Genomic DNA, 18,782 nt, shown 5'->3' on the forward strand with positions numbered 1-18,782 from the left:
AAACAGGGATAGGTTCAGCGGCGTGTTGCGTGGAACGATATTTTGTTGTTGTTGCCTATTGCGTTGCGCCCTCAATTAACGCGTTACTGGTCAAAACCTACTTGCGCTATCTAAAGGATATTAGGACAACCTCCAATCAACTTCACGGGACTGGCATTGGCATCCTTACTATTATAATATGGCGACAAACAAACAATTACTGTAAAAACACGATACAAAAATCGGGTCACACAGATAACAAAGCTTCTTGCACAGACGTTGTTTGCGATCGGTTTGAATTATTGTGCATTTGCCCCATTTTTCTGCCATTACCGCTATCACTATTATGCTGGCTTGATAAAGTGAATGATCATTCTATTTAAGGATATATCGACTAGTTTTCTGCTTCTGACTCACGTTAAAAGAATAAATGTATTAAAAATTATGTGAAACGTTTTACCCCATTTGTAATAAGTAGTTTTATAATCATTCTATGTAGATACAATTAAATTACGATTAAAGCTTCAGAAATCTTCAGAAATCTTCAGAAGACACAAAACTCGGTTGCACACACTTACATCAAACACTTTTATTTCATATACAAACATTTATGACAAAAGTTTTGTATAACTACTGACGACTTCTTAAAAATATACTCGTAACCTATATCATTCCCGTACTTCAGATAAGCCCGACGATACCTCATATGTTGAAATCCCTCACCATGTTTAGGTTGCAAGGAGTGCAAATACCCACACACTATTGTGTATATCAACTAGTACTGTTAGTTTGTCATAGGTACTATAGGTTATTTTACTAAACTTTAATCCCGCAAGATAAAATTACCCACAAATATTCTAATAACATTTCTCTCCGCAGCTCATCACGGACACATGACTCCCTAAGCACGCGCGAGATTCAGACAACATGGTGGACACACAGCACTTCTGTTTGCGGTGGAACAACTACCAGAGCAGCATCACCAGCGCCTTCGAGAACCTTCGTGATGACGAGGACTTCGTCGACGTCACGCTCGCCTGTGACGGGAAAAGCCTCAAAGCCCATAGAGTGGTCTTATCAGCCTGTAGCCCTTACTTCCGAGAGCTACTAAAAGTGAGTAGAATTATGTTTATTACGGCCGTAACAAAATAGTGCACCGATAATTAATGTTCTGGTGGTTGCATCTATGTTGCATCACGTTCACGACTTCGGTTGCAGTAACAAAACGCGCATTTTAGCGAATATTAGTCATGCGCGTTTAGTTGCTGCATGGAGCGTCCTCTAGGTACTTACTCTGCAACCGGTACACGAACGTGTGCGGTGTGCAGCGTTTGATCTAAATCGTCGATCGCCGATGAGAAAGTAGCATGTCTGCTGCGGCCCTTACTTATACTTCTGTAAATCTACATAGTAGTTCTGTCGCTACGTCGCAAAACATCTTCCGAAGCAGTGATCCTACTTGATGCTTAAAACGAGGTTTCTCTACGAGTATAAAATTGAAATAAATTCAATAATAATTTAAGTATATTTTATTTTTGAAAATGCGTTTTTTTTTAAAGAACCAATTTTTTCATTTGATTTTTGTTTTAAGTTTTGTTCAAAAAAACTTTAACATAAAATTTGACACAAAAATAGTAAGACTAACCTATATCAGAATTAATAGTTATTATTATCCCCAAAGAATATATAATAAATATAAAAAAAATTGTCGCAATGGAAGGTATGTCAGGTGTGGGGTTCGAACCCACGCTCCCTCTCGGGAACCAGATCTTGAATCTGGCGCCTTAGACCACTCGGCCAACCTGACTTGTGGGAATGGAAGCAAATTTCTCTATATATCCAACGAACGAACTGTACTTCATACATTATTTATAATTGTGTAATGTTCACAGTATGAAGAATCGATTTCACAATCGAATGTTTAGCAGTTAGCACTCCAGTTTGGTATAAATTATGCATCAACATAAATGGTATTAATAATAATTTGAATCAGTGATAAGAATAATGAAATTTTTTCATCGGAAGTTGTAAAATGCCTGTAGATACCTCTATGTGCTAATAATAAACTAATTTCAATGTAGGAACTCATTAGGTACAGATGCTGCGCTTTTTATTAACTTTTTGGTAATGACATACATATACCTATACCTATTTCATATTTCTGATAATACAAACAGACCGATTCTAAGAATCCATATTTAGAGAATCGATAATGAAAAATTGATATAATAAAATAATACCTAGAAATGTAAAAATTTACTTTTATGAAAATAATTTCTAATTTGTCGCTTCTTCTCCATAACCAGAATACCGTGCGAAGCGGTGGTAAAATATTGTCATTCGAAAAATATTCTATAACGAATTTACTTTGAGGAAAATACCTATTACCTACAGTTTTAAAACTTTCTAGAAGTGAGGCCGAGATGCGTACATATGCACGCTTGAGTGCGTCACCATGCATGTAAACATAAGTAGCTAAACTAGGTATGTTTCACTACACTGGTATATTAATCTGAAGGTGGCAGAACTCTTTGTAGTTCCACTCCGGCGGCACCACCACCACTATTTCTGAATCATAACAGTAGCGTTAAGCGCTGCTGTGTTCTGGTTTGAAGGATGTGGTAAGGGAGGGACATACTTCTTCGAGGCGTTCCAGCTAGTTCTCAGGGGCAGCGGCGCACCTGGGGTTGATTACAGATGTCCATGGGCGGCAGTAGCCACTTACCATCAGGTGGACTGCATGCTCGTCTGCTACTCCTATAATATAAAAAAGAACTATTAAGGACATTTCGGGTTTGAGGTCACACAGTATACTACATCTTTACATAATTAATATTGTGTACAAATTAAAATTCAGTCGTGTATTTTTCAAAATTTTAACAAACATACAATTTTTTTTACATAAAACATCTTTCCCAACAGTCAACGCCATGCAAGCACCCAGTGATAGTACTCCAGGATGTGGCGTTCACGGACCTGCACGCGCTGGTGGAGTTCATCTACCACGGCGAGGTCAACGTGCACCAGCGGTCGCTCTCGTCCTTCCTCAAGACCGCTGAAGTGCTCCGCGTGTCCGGCCTCACGCAAAACGACGATGCTCAAGGGGTAAGATTTCATCATCAACCCACTATTGTCCCACTGCTGGGAACGCGTGTCTTCTCATAATGATGATTAGGCCATACTCCACCGCGCTGGTCAAATGTGTATTGGTGGTCACATATCTTTCAGTTTTTTCCTTATAAATCTCTCAGGTATGCAGGTTTCCTCACGATGTTTCCATCACCGTTTAAGCAATGGAAAATTAATTTCTAATACGCATATAATTTTGAAAAATCAGAGGTTTGAACTGGGGTTACCTGGGGTTTGAACCTCGGACTCACAATCGAAAAGCCGAGTTTCTTAACCACTAAGCTATCACTGCTAAGGCAATTTTTAAGCAATTTTTAAGACACAGGTTTTCGTTTACTACGACGGCACCAACGCTACGACTGTAGTCTACTTTACAGACTATTAAGTGGTTTTACATTTAAGATCCATGTTTTCCACTCTCACGGATCTCAGATTTGGCAGCTAGGACCCTAAAATATGTCTTAAGTAAAGTGTGGTGAAACGCCATGCATCATTGACATTCAAATTGGGATCTTTCAGAGGTTAGCATATGCACTTTTCTTGTAGAGTCTATCATTTACCTAAGTATGATGTAAGTGTTTGTGTCTGTATAAAATAGTTCAAAACCCTCCATATTTATTTTGGTAGTCACAATAACATTTTAAAACGCGAAAAAAACTTTTATTATATTTATCAAAGAATTTTCTAGTATTACCTATATCAGTAAAATATATCAACATAAAGCCACGCCTACATAAATATTGGATTAATTATGGTGCACTTGTCTAGGCCAATCAGAATGCAGTTTGTGCCAATTAGCGAGCAATCTAATCGACGTGCAGAATTCAAACCCCATATCGCAGAATCGCAGCAATTTCGCAAACTTATTCATATAAAAATCAGTACCTATTACGATTTAATTTATTATATTCAATTATTTCGTCAAAAAACTCATAAATGTAGAATATACCCCGATGAGGTAAAATCATAAAATTCAGTTAATTTAATAAATGCGGGTTTTTTATAATAAAATGCATGCACCTCATAAGATGTTTGTTGCATATAGAGCTCTATACCTTTAGGGTACTTTACCACTGTGTGAAGTAGCTAGCTAGTAGGTTTGGATGTGTGTCAACAGGATTGCTTGATTCTGATTGCACGAAATTTCTTCGAATAAAAATATATAAATAAATAAATCGACTGAGACACATTCATAACTTGGCTTCGCACATCTAGTGTACCTTATATTATTGTTACAGAATAGTTAGGTTACGTTAGGTTGATCAGCGGTTGAATATTGAACGGTTAAGCGGTTGATACAACCGCTTAACCGATAGTTATCACTAATAATCATTATGCGTATTATTTCATTCAGTATGTATTTATAATAAACGTACAACGTCGTATTAAATGATGATTTAGTTTTGGGTTTTATCTTTGAAATCTAAGTAGGAAACGAACATACAGCCCACCGGCTGTTGTTAGATACCATAACATCTATAATCAACCGCAAAGACGATGAAAGTCAGCCACAGGAATGGCTACCATGAAAAACTAAATTAAAATTCCTCGTGAATGTGAACTTTAGCACAGCCTTTAAAACTTCAAGAGTACAGAAACGCTTAGCTGGTGCTATAGGTTCGACTCCAGTGAAACCCTTGTGCTACCACTTTATGATATACACACAAAATATAGGTAATTCCCAATAAAAAAAACACGTTAACTTATCTAATTTTCACAAGTCTTTAACTTACTTTTAAAAATACATTAGTTAAATCGAGTTCCTTGGATAAAGAAACTTACTTAATAGCTAAGTCTAGACAATTAACTATTTCGTTAGATAAGTGCATGTTTAGTATGCAAACTGAGACGTGTACCGAGGAACATTGCATTTCCAAAACCTCGCTTGATTAAGAAATACAAAGATATACAAGGCACCTGTACAAATAATTTTTTACCTCAACTTATATAAATATGCAGCGTAGAAACTTTTATAATTGTTGACAACTTACAGCCTTGTAATATGTAGGTACCTTAGTGTATTTAATCTCATGAAAATTGCATACCTACTTTTTACCATATGTTAATAATTTATACAGTGATACTCTTTACTTTGTTATACTAATATAGAATAGTTTTAATTGAACTGAGTATTGAAGATTTTAATTTTATACTGACACTGCACCGTCGCGCCACCAATGGTAGCAACCTGTACGATATCCCAGGCAAAATTTTACCAGTTATAAGTACAATGAAAACTAATTAAGTGTTGTCCACAGCCGCTAGTGCAGAGCATCGCGCGCGCCGCCGCCGCGGCCGCTTCGTCGCCGCACACACCGCCGCACCCGGTGCACACGCCGCACACGCCGCACACGCCCAACTACAACGAGAAGCTGGAGGAGGCTCTGCTCAACCACCCTCCACCCATGATGCGGCGCATCCCGCTGCCGCCGCGCCGCATGAGCCGCTCCGCCGACAACTCTCCCGACGTCATCAAGCGCACCCGCCACGACAACAACAACGACCAACCCCAGATCCACGACTTCTCCACCAAGAACCACTCGATGAACAACTCGCGCGCGCACACCGAACAGGGCAACAACGGCAACGGCATCTCCAACAGCAGCTCCTCGCCCTCGCCCCGCCTCATGGAGGAGGTCAAGAACGAGCCTTTGGATATGATCTGCCCCTCCAACCCGGACATTGACAGGAGCACCGACGACACGCCGCCGCACCCCCATCATAGAGCACTTGTGAGTTTTAAGACATATCTATTACAATTAAAAATCATAATCTTAAACTAAACTGACATCAAATTCAGCCTCCAATTTTGAAGTTTCGGATTCGATAAACATGAACCTGTAATTCAAAGTTATATAACGCGTTACAATTTAATGACCACTTGGTCACTGCCATAATGATGTACGATGATATCATGAAAAAAGTTACATAAATACCTGGCAGCCCTCCATAATAAGGAGAACAATGGAGTCCAAAGTCTGCAAACTTGCAAACTTCGGCGTGGTCTATCACCCAAACCCATCATTATTAGAAAAGTCCCCTGAAGAAGAGCCACCAGTAACACAGGACTGGGTTGATAATGAGTACATATTTAAAAATACTATCTAAACCATGCCTAGGTCGTAAATAATATATATTTATCTTCACACTGAAATTTAAATTATTTTAACATAAACATTTTACTGTAATATTACCAAAATATCACATTCAAAAACAGAAAAACTTAATCTCCAGTCTACTACCAATTCGTGAGTCTGACAACGCTACATTAAGTGCTTAACGGAATTAGTAATACGATTCAGTTAGACAGTTGATAATGAAGAACCTTGGCATTGAGATTTACCGAGTATTAGCCCCGTCTATCGTACTAGAATTTGTACCCGGAACCTCTCGCCTCGGATGTCAGGTTACATTATATTGTTAAGTATCAAGTTCGTGTGATCAGACTAATCTATGGTATGACAATCATCGATTCGCCATACACTATACTTATGGTTCGAATGTCGAGCTCGAATAAAGAGCGGTGATAAAAATCAATTCATCGATTTCCCCATATTTCGCTATGTGCCAGTAAAATATATAAACTAAATCTCAATTAATGGTTAACTGTTATAGTTTTCACGTAGGTAGTTACAAGCTTCCTTGCGATATTTTCCTTCACTGTTAAATAAAGTGATAGGTAATTAATTTCTCAGAAATGCATGTCTGGAAATCGAATATCGGACTCTCAATTCAGAGGCCACATCTGTCACATCTTCTTATAATAATATAATATACAATAAATCTTCAATTTCAACATGCTAAAATATTTTCAAATACTCGTAATGCTCCGGAAAACGAAAAATGTAATGAAGTAGTAAAATAACTGCCGCAATATATTTAATTGGTTTTCGTACCAACGAGACCTCGGTAAGCGTCCTTATCAAAACATTCTTATAAAAATAGAAATCTCGTTATTACAAAGTTAGATTGGAATACTAACTTTCATAGTTGACGGGCCCGAGTTTGTTTTTAATTCATTTATCACGATCAGAGATGACTCTGTCTTATTTACAAGAAACTTTCGAAACTTGTCTTTACCTTTCTTACTAATAAACCCGACTTAAATGTATTTTATAGAGATTTATTATCTACCTTCTTTGCTTACAAGGGTAGTTGCGGTTTTCAACAATTAGTAGTAAATTAAAATGTTACGAATATACCACGTACAAATGTAAAATGCAAAAAAAAAAAAGAAGGAAACATAGAAACGAAACTGTCAAATGTTAAAATATCTCTACTAAAGAAACTATTCGTACTTTGTCATAGATAAAATACTCTTGAATATGTGACTATAATGCCTATTTTTTGTCTGCCTCAGGGAGGCGGCCCGCCATCTCGCGGCAGCTCTGCCGACGCCGACGACCGCACCCCGCCGCCGCAGCTGCCGCCCTCGCCGTTCATCCCGCCACCCGATGCCAAACTCTTCCCACCCTCTACCCCGCACTACACTAACTTCAATATATCGGCGCTGGCTGAACACTCTGCTTTAGCTGGTAACTGCAACTTTTGTGTGTTGTGTTTTTGACTTGTTTGAAGTGATGCTATACGGAGGGAAACAATATTAGGGTAATTACAATCAGATCAGATGACGACATTATTAAAATCAAAGATAAAAAACTATTGCTACTTAAGTGGAAAACTCTTAGAATTAACTGAATGAGTTTTAAATAATTGAAAGGGAAACTAAAAAGGAAAAAATACAGAATTGCATTTAAATGCAAAAATAATGTACTTTTCTCAACGCCCACTTGTTTGGTGCATTGAATGCATAAGAGCTATTATCTGCTGTTTCCAGGTCTGCCGAGCCCGCTGGCACCCGATGGCATGGCGAGCACCTCTCAAGGTTAGTTATAGCTTGTCTAGCAAACAAGTTTATTTTATGCATTACCTACATATATTGAAACAAACGATATTTTTAATGCACTGTCTGTCGTATGCCACCATCACCGCTTCCTCTCTGCTCTGTCATTATTAGGTTTATATATCATTATTAGGTTTTATATTTTTACAAAATGTATGAGGCAATTATCACGTGACATATAATATTCTATAATATATGTATTCTAATTATGATATCTCCTCCTAACCTCTGTATATGACTTCATTTTGTGCTCTGTGTTCTGTATTGAATATTAATGTTAGCTTTTTGTGTTCTGGTTCGATGGACGCGCGTGGGTACAATCTGTTTTCATTCTTCAGACTTTAGACCGTTCTGTTAAATGAGATTATGATTGATCATTGAACCAAAACGCAACGTGGCGTGCATGTTTAATGTATTGTAACTATAGTTTAATGTACTCTATACAAAGAAGACATTGCAATTTGCTAGCTTGTTTCTAGATGTGCCTTGAAAAATACGCTAGGAAACTCCCTCGTCCCGTGTCTCCTATTTCAGTTTATTTTCTTATCTCCGCAATTTAATTTTCCTTCCTTATTTTGATTATTTCTTTATTTTTATTTACTCCGAATCATAAAACTAAAATCCATATCATGCATTAAACATTGCGCTGTTTAATTGGCTATAAATAAACAAAAAAATATATTTTTTCAAAATTTTAACCCGAAATTTAAAAAATGTTCCACGAAACAAATTCGATTTAGAAGAAATTCCAATCCGAGTGTCATTTACTTTTGTCGAAACGTCGGATCCCATGAATCATTCATGTTTCTAAAAACAGTATCGCATTACCCTTAATCATTGTCTTGAGAAATAACGCTGGGGACGTACACGACCGGACAATGGAATTTTAGTAATGGTTACGTGGTGTCAGTTTATTTAAAAAAGAGCGATTTCATTGAAGAATACTAACACTTTTGTTCGAGAAATTTGAGAATGCACTCGCCGATCGCGTCTCGAGATTGTTATGAAACCGGCCGGTACACCTATCACCTCATCGCTGAGCTTAACTAAGCCATAGGTCGAATAGGAAACAGTAAAATCAGCATTGCGTTACTAATACCGCTTATATCCGGCGCGTCGGATGGCTATCATCAAACAGTACAGGGGGGTGGCGGTGCTTGGAAGTAAAGAGAGGCTACGATAGTGAGTGCATTAAAAGTGCGTTCGGAAGCTTCGATGGGGCTAACTGCTTGTGTTGTGACCAGGTGGCGCCCGCACCCCCCAGGAAGATTACCGATGCGAGCCCTGTAACAAGAGTCTGTCTTCCCTGACCCGGCTCAAACGGCATATCCAAAACGTTCACATGCGGCCCTCCAGGGAGCCAGTCTGTAACATTTGCCGACGGGTGTACTCCAGCCTGAATAGTCTCAGAAACCACAAGTCGATCTACCACCGCAAGCAGCAACCGCCCTCCGCCGGCCAGGGCCCCTTCTACCCCGTCAATTGACGCCCGACGAAACAGTTGCCATATACGTTGCCATTCGAAGAATCAAAGCTGCCATCCTAACCACCTAAAACGCCATAGTCTTGCCCGTAGACCTTTGTTAAGTTTAAAAATTGTAACGCGATATGTTCCTAACATTTGTACATAGCATAGTTTTACGTGTACTTTGCATGCGCATCGCCAGACTCTATTATATTATGTATGTATAATGTATCGTTACTAAACTGTATGCTTCGTAAGCGTGGGCCGTTCGTACAAAATTCACTCGGCTCGAGTACCGACGGCGCATCGCTTACACAGATCTCGCCTTTCTGGAACCAATTGGAACATGTATGATCGGTACACGCATAACCACCAACGTTCTTTTTTGAAAGAAGCGCATTAGTCAAATTAAATTTTAAATTGATTCACGTTAAATTGCCTCTACAACCCAGGTTCAAAATTGCCACTCGAATTTAACTTAGCGGCACTGAATTGTGCCAATTGGTTCCTTCAAAATGGGACCTGTTGGATGCGAGCGGTCGCTGTGGTGTTGGTATGCCCTTTTCCCTGGGGGTTAGGGGTGTCTCCGTTGACTAATGCGCTAATGTTGGTTGTTATGTGTGGCGCAGTGGGCCCCTTGGGGGCGGGTCACCGATGCGAGGTGTGCGGGAAGCTGCTGTCGACGCGGCTGACGCTCAAGAGGCATACGGAGCAGCAGCACCTGCAGCCGCTGCATTCGGCGCGCTGCAGCCTCTGCCACAAGGTGTTCCGCACGCTCAACTCGCTCAACAACCATAAGAGCATCTACCACCGGCGCCAGCGCGGCCTGCCGCAGCAGACGCAGCCGCAGAACCTCACCACCAGCCCCGACACTAAGATCGCTCCGCCGCACCACAACATCGACTTCTACAAGTTCAAAGATCAGTTCAATGTCTAAATTATATCGACTATCTTACCTTACCTTTGATTTCTCTATATTTTATTCTATCGTATAGTAGATGATTTATATTTTTATCTCTGAACCGAGATTTCATATACCTAGTTATTTTGTGAGACTTATTTATATTATTCTTTTGTCACTTTTTAGACTTTAAACTTGTAAAGTGAATGTTCGTGCACGGATTGACCACGACGGTTGCTATGACCGTGATCGTATCAACCGATATGTTTTAAACCGAACCATGGCAATTCGACATTCCAATGGATACTAGGGAGGGCGATATTGGTCCAATGTATATTCGAGCCATCAACACGCCCGTAAGTGCAATACATACTGCGGTAAATGACGATTCCTGAATTTTTACACTATGTTAAATGTGTGACAATAAGGCGAAGAGAAATTAATATTTTGAGAAAAAGAGAAAAATCTTGGTGCTGTAAATTTATATATTAGGCTTAAATTTATAAAAAGGAACAGTGTTCGTTATAAGTAACAAAAGAGGCATATTGTTTTCAATGTTGTGTTCATTTTCGGCGTTTTGCAATTTTATTTATTCTGTATTTTTACCTCCATGATCTCACACTTAGATATTTATACGAGATTACTAAAAATCTATTTAAAAAATAAATAAAATTTATATGATATATAATTGGCTTATGAGGCTTTTCAAATTTATTATTTTATTTAGGTGTTTTGTTCAATCACTGTAAGACTGAAATGATCAGAGAAATAGCACCAATAGAAACAGAAGAAACAGATTTCAGTTACAATGTACCACCCGCAGACGCACTGTCACCACATACAACAGATACTCCAGGAACCACCCAACCACGACATAAGACAACAGTTCAACATACCCATAACAGTAATCAACAACTACAATAATATAAATACATACATACAATACTATACCAATACTTACCATATTACTATTGCTTATTTTCAAGTCGACATCATAACTTTATCTAGTCGACTTTTTGTATCATTTCGTTTCGTATCTTATTTTTTTCGTTTCCGTTATTATGACAGGTTATTAAGGTTATCAATGCACAATAACGCATTTGTTAGTGAATCGCAAGGTGCCATTTTAAGCGAATCAATGTGGCTATTTAATTATATTTTAGTTTAATCAGATTTTTAGTTACTATCAGAACGTAAGTTTTTATCACTGTCTTGTGTTCGTTTCTATTTTTTTTTTATGATTTTAAATATTTTCGTCGAATTCTCTATCTAATTCGACATCGTTTTTTTTCTTTTTATTTTTTGTTCGTTTACATTCTGTACATTGAATTACAATTTTGTTGCCGTTTTTTTACTAAACTGTAATTACACACATTATTATTATAAATATTAAATACATAATAGGTAATATACTATTAAATCTTAATAATTCTCAGTGTTAAATGTTCCTAAATTTGAACAGTGAATTTTTTAATCGCAACTATTTCAAATGCAACTTTTTGCTTGCCATGCGTAGTCGTAACAATTATGATAGATTATTTTCGTTTAGGCAGAAATCGGTAATAATATTTTACGCGTAGTCTAGATTCAGCATCTCATTCTCCATCCCTCGTTTGCTTTACTATAATACTCTTAATGTTAACGTAATTGTGTATTCGTGTAATACGATTCATCGTTTACATATGTGTGTAATAATATTTAATTACCTATGTAATATGTGGAAAAAATAGCAATTCGTCTCGTAGTGTAGATGTGTAACAGTACAGTAATTCTTAATAATTTCGACTCCATGTGTCTCTGAATCTAGACTTATCGGGTTCGTTTACTGCATCTTTAATCTATGACAATTCTAGTTCAATGATACATCACTATTTTCCAGTCGACGGACGTCGTCGTATTCAATATTGTTATTTTACTTTTTGTAGATGTAAGAAATTCTTATCTAAGTGTAAATGTAAACACATAATTTATTGTAACGATATACACACTAAGTAATTATTAGTGCCTGCTTTACATAATTGTTTTTTATTCGGGAAAAGACATATTTTGCGTAACTTCTAAAAATTTAGGAGTAGTGTTTGGAACACTTACTATTTACCTAGAAGGTAATCGACGCTATGATATACTTTAAATAACAAGTATGAGAGGCTTCCTAAAGTAAATTTAATGCTATTCGTTATAAGATTATGTTGTTATTACTAGATGCATAACGCTTAGCCATTACTATTTGTTTAGTTATTGTAAGCTTTATTACGATAATTTGGAACTAATTGGAAGACTAGTGATTTGGTGCTAAATTGGAACAATGTTCGTGCTAAAAGGTGAAAAAAAAATGTTTAGGAAAATCGAAAACGGAATCAAAATTTTTAAACATTTCGCAACATTCCGAGTGAGAGGAAGAAAAAATGTTAAGTTTTTATTTGCAACAAATTGCAAGAAATTGAACGTAAGACGTAGGATTGTTGTTTTTTGTCTAGTAATTTAGTAATAGTTTTTATTGTTAATTTGGGTTTGGGAATTAAGTTAGTTGACTATTTAGATGTAAGATTTATCTGAATTCATAGCGGTAATAGCATCTATATGTTTAATTTACTATTACAGGGATGTGCTGCTGAGTGTGGCAGTTCGGTAATAATTTGGTCGATCGTAGCTCTAGGAGAAAGATCTTAAGAATTTTATTTTACGAAAATAATAATCTGGTTCGAAAATTTTTTGGCAAAATCTAATAAGCGCTATAGACTGATTAGACTAAGTACGCGTTTCAATTGTACACTATTAGGCGTATTTTCTAGATTAAAATTGTACAATTATTTACTAAATTATTGATAATTTTATACAAAAATTAACAAGTCAGAAGCGTGGATCGTTTCGGTATTTTAAAAAAACTAAATTATTTTGTGATTCGAGGATCTTTTTTTGGAAATATAATTTGGTAGTTGCTAAGTTTTGGGGATCTCAAAAGAAATCTATAAGGTCTCTGTGGGTTTTATGGGCGAAAACTACACCGTGTTCTAAGGAGCAGAACACATCCCTGTCAAACTACATTAGTTAGGATCTTAGCAAGTTTAAGACTGTTTCTGTGACCTGTTTAAGTTTTTATCCTTCTAACGTGTTAAGGTATTTTTTTTTCATACCTACTCGTACCGCAAGAGGCGTGACGACTTTAATCGATGTGTTCTTAATGTTCTTATACTTCTTGTTGGCATTTTTACTTATTTTATAAGGAATCTAAATTAATTTATTGGTTGTTGTATTGAAATTTTATTTTTTTCTTTTTAAATTATTGTTCTATCCTTGAATCTAGATGTTTTTGTTGATAATTGGCACTAGTGTAATGCAGTCCATTAGATGTTTAAAATGTGACAAAAATGTGCCAAAAATGTTATTTTTATGGTTTTGTCTTCCATTAAATGCTCTTTGTAATAAGAGATTATTTACACGATTGGCTAATTAATATTTCCTATGTACTAATACTTACATGTCGAAATAGATTAATGATTAATGGGCTGCACGTCTCCGTATAACCGTAGATATCAAACTGATTTGCATCACATATAATATGTATAATAGTTCTTTTCCTTCCTTACTTTAAAATTAGAGAACTTGACGTAACTACTCATAAAGTGTAATTGTAATCGTTAAACTGAACTTCATAAATCCTAATATTGATGATAATGGCGTTTTTAATAAAAACAAATATACAAAAGTCGTTAGTTTTATTCATGTCCCGCCCGACACTCGTCCGTTGTCGCCAGACACTACCCCGACACCGCGACACCCCGACACCAGCCTCGTACTGTCCACAGCTTGTAGCTCTGTTTGTCAGTTTGTGCCTTGTTTTCTTTAAGTATGCTTGTCATATCGTTTCCGGCTAGTATCTTTTCCCGCAAGTCTGCATGTATGTTCTAACACCTCATCGGCCACCGTAGCTTCGCCATCATTTATATTTATTTTCTTTAATTTTCTATTTATTTTTATATTTTCAATCACTTTTTTTTCATTCCTTTATCAAGTTTTCATTTCGAAGAGACTTACGTTACTATGCAACTTAGAAAAGATATCAGCTAGGTGATTCCGTATTATTTTGTTTTATCGCGTACGGGGACCACCCCCACATTTGTTTTGTTTTTCGATTTGTTTGCAGGTAAAAAGTTATTCTCCTGCACGCTATGCGCGAAAGTATTGTGCTCAAAGGCCTCGCTGAAACGGCATATCGCCGACAAGCACGCCGAGAGGCAGGAGGAGTACAGGTGCACCATATGCGAGCGGGTGTACTGCTCGCGAAACTCCCTGATGACCCATATATACACCTACCACAAGTCCAGGCCAGGGGAGACAGACCAAATCCGGTTTTTTTAGTGACTACTCGGGCGGAGTTGGCGCGGCGTGCGGCAGAACTCGTCTTGCAAAGAGAACCATCAGGCCGACCCTCGCTCGTCAGCCGATCGTAACATCGCTCACCCAGGTTAGAAACTGTTTATAGACAACAACACGTAGGACACATGACCGCTGAGATCATTAATGATGTTTTCTCACACGATAGATCAGTTAGGAAATTAAGGGTCCCCCTTTTAGTTACGTTTCTGTTTTATTTTTTTGTTTTTTTCTAAATTTTAGTTTAATTCTTATTTTGATTTCCTATTTAAACCTTTAGCCGAAGGCCCCCTCCCATCGGGTTTCGCAGTTTTGACGTTGTTGTGTTGCTTGGAGCATGCTTCTATCATTTTTGTTATCACGTGTTTCTGTGTCATTGTGGTTGAAAGAATTTCCTAAGATTTTGAATATATGAGAACTCGTGATTACTGTGTAGTTAGTCAATGTGTACAGTGCATATTATTAGTATTATACCTAATATTATTAACCTCATACATTCTACGTATTATAAAAGGCTAATAGATAATTGTAACCTGAAAGACTGCATTTCAACTTCTATAATTGTCGCTTAGTGTCTTGAATGCCGCCAGCTAACTACAGTCGCTCACCGGTCGTTCTCGACGAACAATAAATCATTTTTTCAATTTCCAGCTGTACCGCCCCTCCGCATGCCCCCGCCGACCGCCGGCGGCATCAACGAGCCGCAAGAGTGTCCCTACTGCCGCAGGACATTCTCTTGTTACTATTCCTTGAAACGACACTTCCAAGACAAGCACGAGCAGTCCGACACTCTGTACGTGTGCGAGTTCTGTCACCGAAGGTACAGGACCAAGAACTCGCTCACCACGCACAAGAGTCTGCAGCACCGGGGCTCCAGCGGCATGCTGAAGCGGCTGCTCAAGACCTCCGCGTTGCACAGCGCGCTGGCCCCCTCCCCGCACCACCTGTTCGACCTGGGCGCCGGCGACCACGGCCCGCAGCTGCCGCCGGGCCTCCAATGACCACAAACTATGGCTTGAATCGGTGGTAACGCGCCACGCTTCGATTGCGCTCGACCCGACGGCCGAGCGTACTCGAATCGGGGCAAATGGGCTCGGACGCGATAGGGATAGCATATATGTGCAATATACGGACAATGCCAAAACTATGCAGGACTATGCCGCATATATATGGTAAATTGTGTATTATAATGGTAGTAAAATATTGACGTTAGTTTTAAAATTACGTGAACAGTATTGTCGCACGCGACTTATAGAAGTCGTCTAGTGTACGCTTCGACGATCGGACTTCGTTCGGCGGCCGGGCGAGCGCCGCGAGGTTGCGGGCACTTCTAGGTGCCTACGATGTTCAACCAGTGTTCAAATTGACAATGTAATTCAGAGCAATACTAAAGTATTCATATTTCTAGTACTGCCAAATTATGCCAACTAATTCTAAAGAGTAATACATTTTTTAAAAATCACTTTTCGATAAATGTCTAGTGTCAAATTAGATTCGGTAACTGTACAAAATTGAACGTACAAATTTTAACAGTAATTTAAAAGATTGAAGAAAATATTTTTTAAAGAAACTTTTTTCGGATCGCCAAATCTAAATTTTTAAAGATACAGATTATTTAGGGATTAATTACAAAAAATTAGATTTAAAAATAAAAAAAAATGTTGATGTTGAGTAAAAATTAAAGACTTCTTAGAATCTGATTTTGAAAGTACAAAAGATAACGTCTGATCGAAGAATAAGTGTATTTATTCTATGTGCGTTTTGGCTTCAGTAATGATAATGATATATAAAATAATGATTACGATCAATGTATAAGTAGCCGTGCCTTCGTTCGTCTTCATGCCATTATTTGGGTTGGTTTGAGTGAATTTCCGAACTGAGAGGAGCTGGCGAGCCTGGCGAAAGAGTAGAGTGAAGAACGGGGGCGGTGGGGCGACGATAGGGATGCAAATTCGTGAAATTATACAAATATCGATATTTATACCGAACGCTTAATATATCGATACACGTATAATATCGAAAATTTGTCGCGATATTATCGATATATCGACAGTTTAATAAATATTAATGTAGGACTTTTGTCACCCAAAGTTCAAAGATTGTTAATTTTGACGACATTTATTTTTTCAGACTAAGGCTGAGACCGCACTGCGATTAAACGCAGACTGAATAAAAAAAGCTGAAAACGCCAAAACGCATACGAACACGCACTGCGGTTTTCTTTTGGCTTAATTTTATTTCAGTCTCATCATAGATTTCAGGCGAACAGCACGTGTTGTGGGGTTAGAGACTGAATAAAAAACCAATGATATTTAAAACTATAGATATGTTACCTGCCCACAAAACAACACAAATAAGTGTTACACTAAACACACAAATACACGTTTTTCTTTTTGCTTACCCGAAAGTAACTCATTCATTCATACGTAAATATGTACGTAAATTTTGCTTCTCTATTACTACTTGTGGAAGGAATACGTTATCTCTATTTTGTCAGTTACGTAATTATAGCGGACCAAGCACGAAAAACAATCAAGATATAATGATTTCTCCTCATTTACTTGTGAAATGTGATTCCATGAATCTTGGGTATTTTTTTGCATAATTTGTACATTTAAGCATTGCCCAAGAAGGCATTTTGAGGCTTAGAAGACTAAAATAATGACGTTAAACGTATACAGTGACATACATACGTGTCAGTTACTACGCCGCCGCGAGAGCGGCTGGAGTCGATTCACTCCAATTGGTGTATTTTGTATATTTCATGTTTTACCCACTAGTAACATATCTTTAGTTTATATCAATGCCCCACCATACAATTACTATGGGAGACAAAAAACCGCGCTTTAAACAAGCCGCGGTCAAAATGTAACAATAAATCAGTCGACTGAAAAAGTCACTAGTGCGTGCACTTGTATAGAAAGCAATATGTTTTATATTTTAGCGGTTTCAGTCTTGCGGTTAAACGCGTGCGTTTAATCGCAGTGCGGTCTCAGCCTTAGTCCTATCAATACATAAAACATTTTTTTTACATCAATACTTTAGTTTTTTATTGATATAAATATCGATATTTCGGGTTCGATATTATCGATATTTCGATATAATATGTTTGCATCCCCGCGAGGTGCGCGGGCCGCGGGCGCCGGTCCCCGCATACAGGGTCAGAGAGGCGGGCGCCGCGCCGGGCCCGGGCCGTGGGTCTTCGAAAAGCAGCAAACTGTTCGACGATCGTATACGTACATGATTTCAAATCATGAAACAAAATCATTTCTCCTGTATAAAATTACGTAGATGTTAGGTATTCATTAATATAATTATATTTAATCTGTATCCATTTTCGGATTTCTCTCTATGAGTGTATAGTGGTTTCTTATTTAAATGTCGACCAACGTAGCGGACGTCTCGTTATTGAAAATTTATTAGATTATTATTATTATATTATTCTCAAAATTAAAAGTCTTAGGAACGACCATAAGATGGCTGCAGATTGTAAAAATATTTTATTTACTTATATTATAGGAAATTACTTGAATACCGCATTTGGCTGAATAATTCAAGATATACATATCTATTCAGGGTGTACATTGAGAATCATTGTAATCGTAATGTCATGAATCAACAATTAAACAGTTAAGTGACAACCCTACATATCACAGAACAAATATCTATAGACAAGGTAACGCTACACAGGAAGAAAGTAGTTTAACACCGTGATATTTCGCAAAGCCAAAGAAAACGAAATGGGTATAACTTTTTGCCAAGTTGCTTATTATATTTCTTCTAGAGTAAACGAGAGTTTTCTAAAATAAAATCAAAGTATGCGTATCAAAGTTAATACGCATGAGAAGTTATACTTCTTTGACGTCACTAGACGTTTTAACGATACTGCAGTTTATTATAATTGTTATTTTAACCTCATATTCAAATAAGAATAATTTTACGAATAAAACACATATATTTGTAAGTACTTCCTCAGAACCTCCCTTCTACCGTGCCTACTTTAAAAATCTCCGTAAATTAAAAAAAAAACA

The 18,782-nt window shown here is 37.6% G+C and overlaps 2 protein-coding genes and 1 non-coding gene across 9 annotated transcripts in view; 2 read left to right on the top strand and 1 right to left on the bottom strand.

Annotated features, from left to right (window-relative positions):
* Positions 1-14,083, top strand: part of br (broad-complex core protein) — a 144,581-nt gene extending 130,498 nt beyond the window's left edge. For 6 of the 7 annotated variants that reach the window (XM_073093542.1, XM_073093541.1, XM_073093545.1 and 3 more), the window contains 6 exons: positions 859-1,092; positions 2,902-3,084; positions 5,367-5,840; positions 7,469-7,643; positions 7,946-7,993; positions 10,106-14,083. In XM_073093542.1, coding sequence (XP_072949643.1) covers positions 907-1,092; positions 2,902-3,084; positions 5,367-5,840; positions 7,469-7,643; positions 7,946-7,993; positions 10,106-10,413 — 1,374 coding nt within the window. In that variant the 5' untranslated portion in view covers positions 859-906 and the 3' untranslated portion in view covers positions 10,414-14,083. Of the gene's footprint in view, positions 1-858; positions 1,093-2,901; positions 3,085-5,366; positions 5,841-7,468; positions 7,644-7,945; positions 7,994-9,255; positions 10,011-10,105 lie in introns of those variants that run through there. The other variant, XM_073093546.1, reaches the window with a different exon arrangement.
* Positions 1,703-1,786, bottom strand: TRNAL-CAA (transfer RNA leucine (anticodon CAA)). The gene has a single exon. It is a non-coding gene; the product is annotated as a tRNA-Leu (tRNA).
* Positions 14,084-14,700: 617 nt separating the features above from the next.
* On the top strand, positions 14,701-16,881 carry LOC140757664 (broad-complex core protein-like). The gene is made up of 2 exons (XM_073093547.1): positions 14,701-14,842; positions 15,403-16,881. Exon 2 carries the CDS (start codon positions 15,420-15,422, stop codon positions 15,750-15,752), a length of 333 nt encoding a protein of 110 aa, XP_072949648.1. The 5' UTR covers positions 14,701-14,842; positions 15,403-15,419; the 3' UTR covers positions 15,753-16,881.
* The last annotated feature ends 1,901 nt before the right edge of the window (positions 16,882-18,782 follow it).

The sequence above is a fragment of the Epargyreus clarus genome, unplaced genomic scaffold, assembly GCF_041222505.1.
Source record: "Epargyreus clarus isolate Ecla_fem2 unplaced genomic scaffold, WU_Ecla_fem_2.2 ptg000004l, whole genome shotgun sequence".
NCBI lineage: Eukaryota > Metazoa > Arthropoda > Insecta > Lepidoptera > Hesperiidae > Epargyreus > Epargyreus clarus.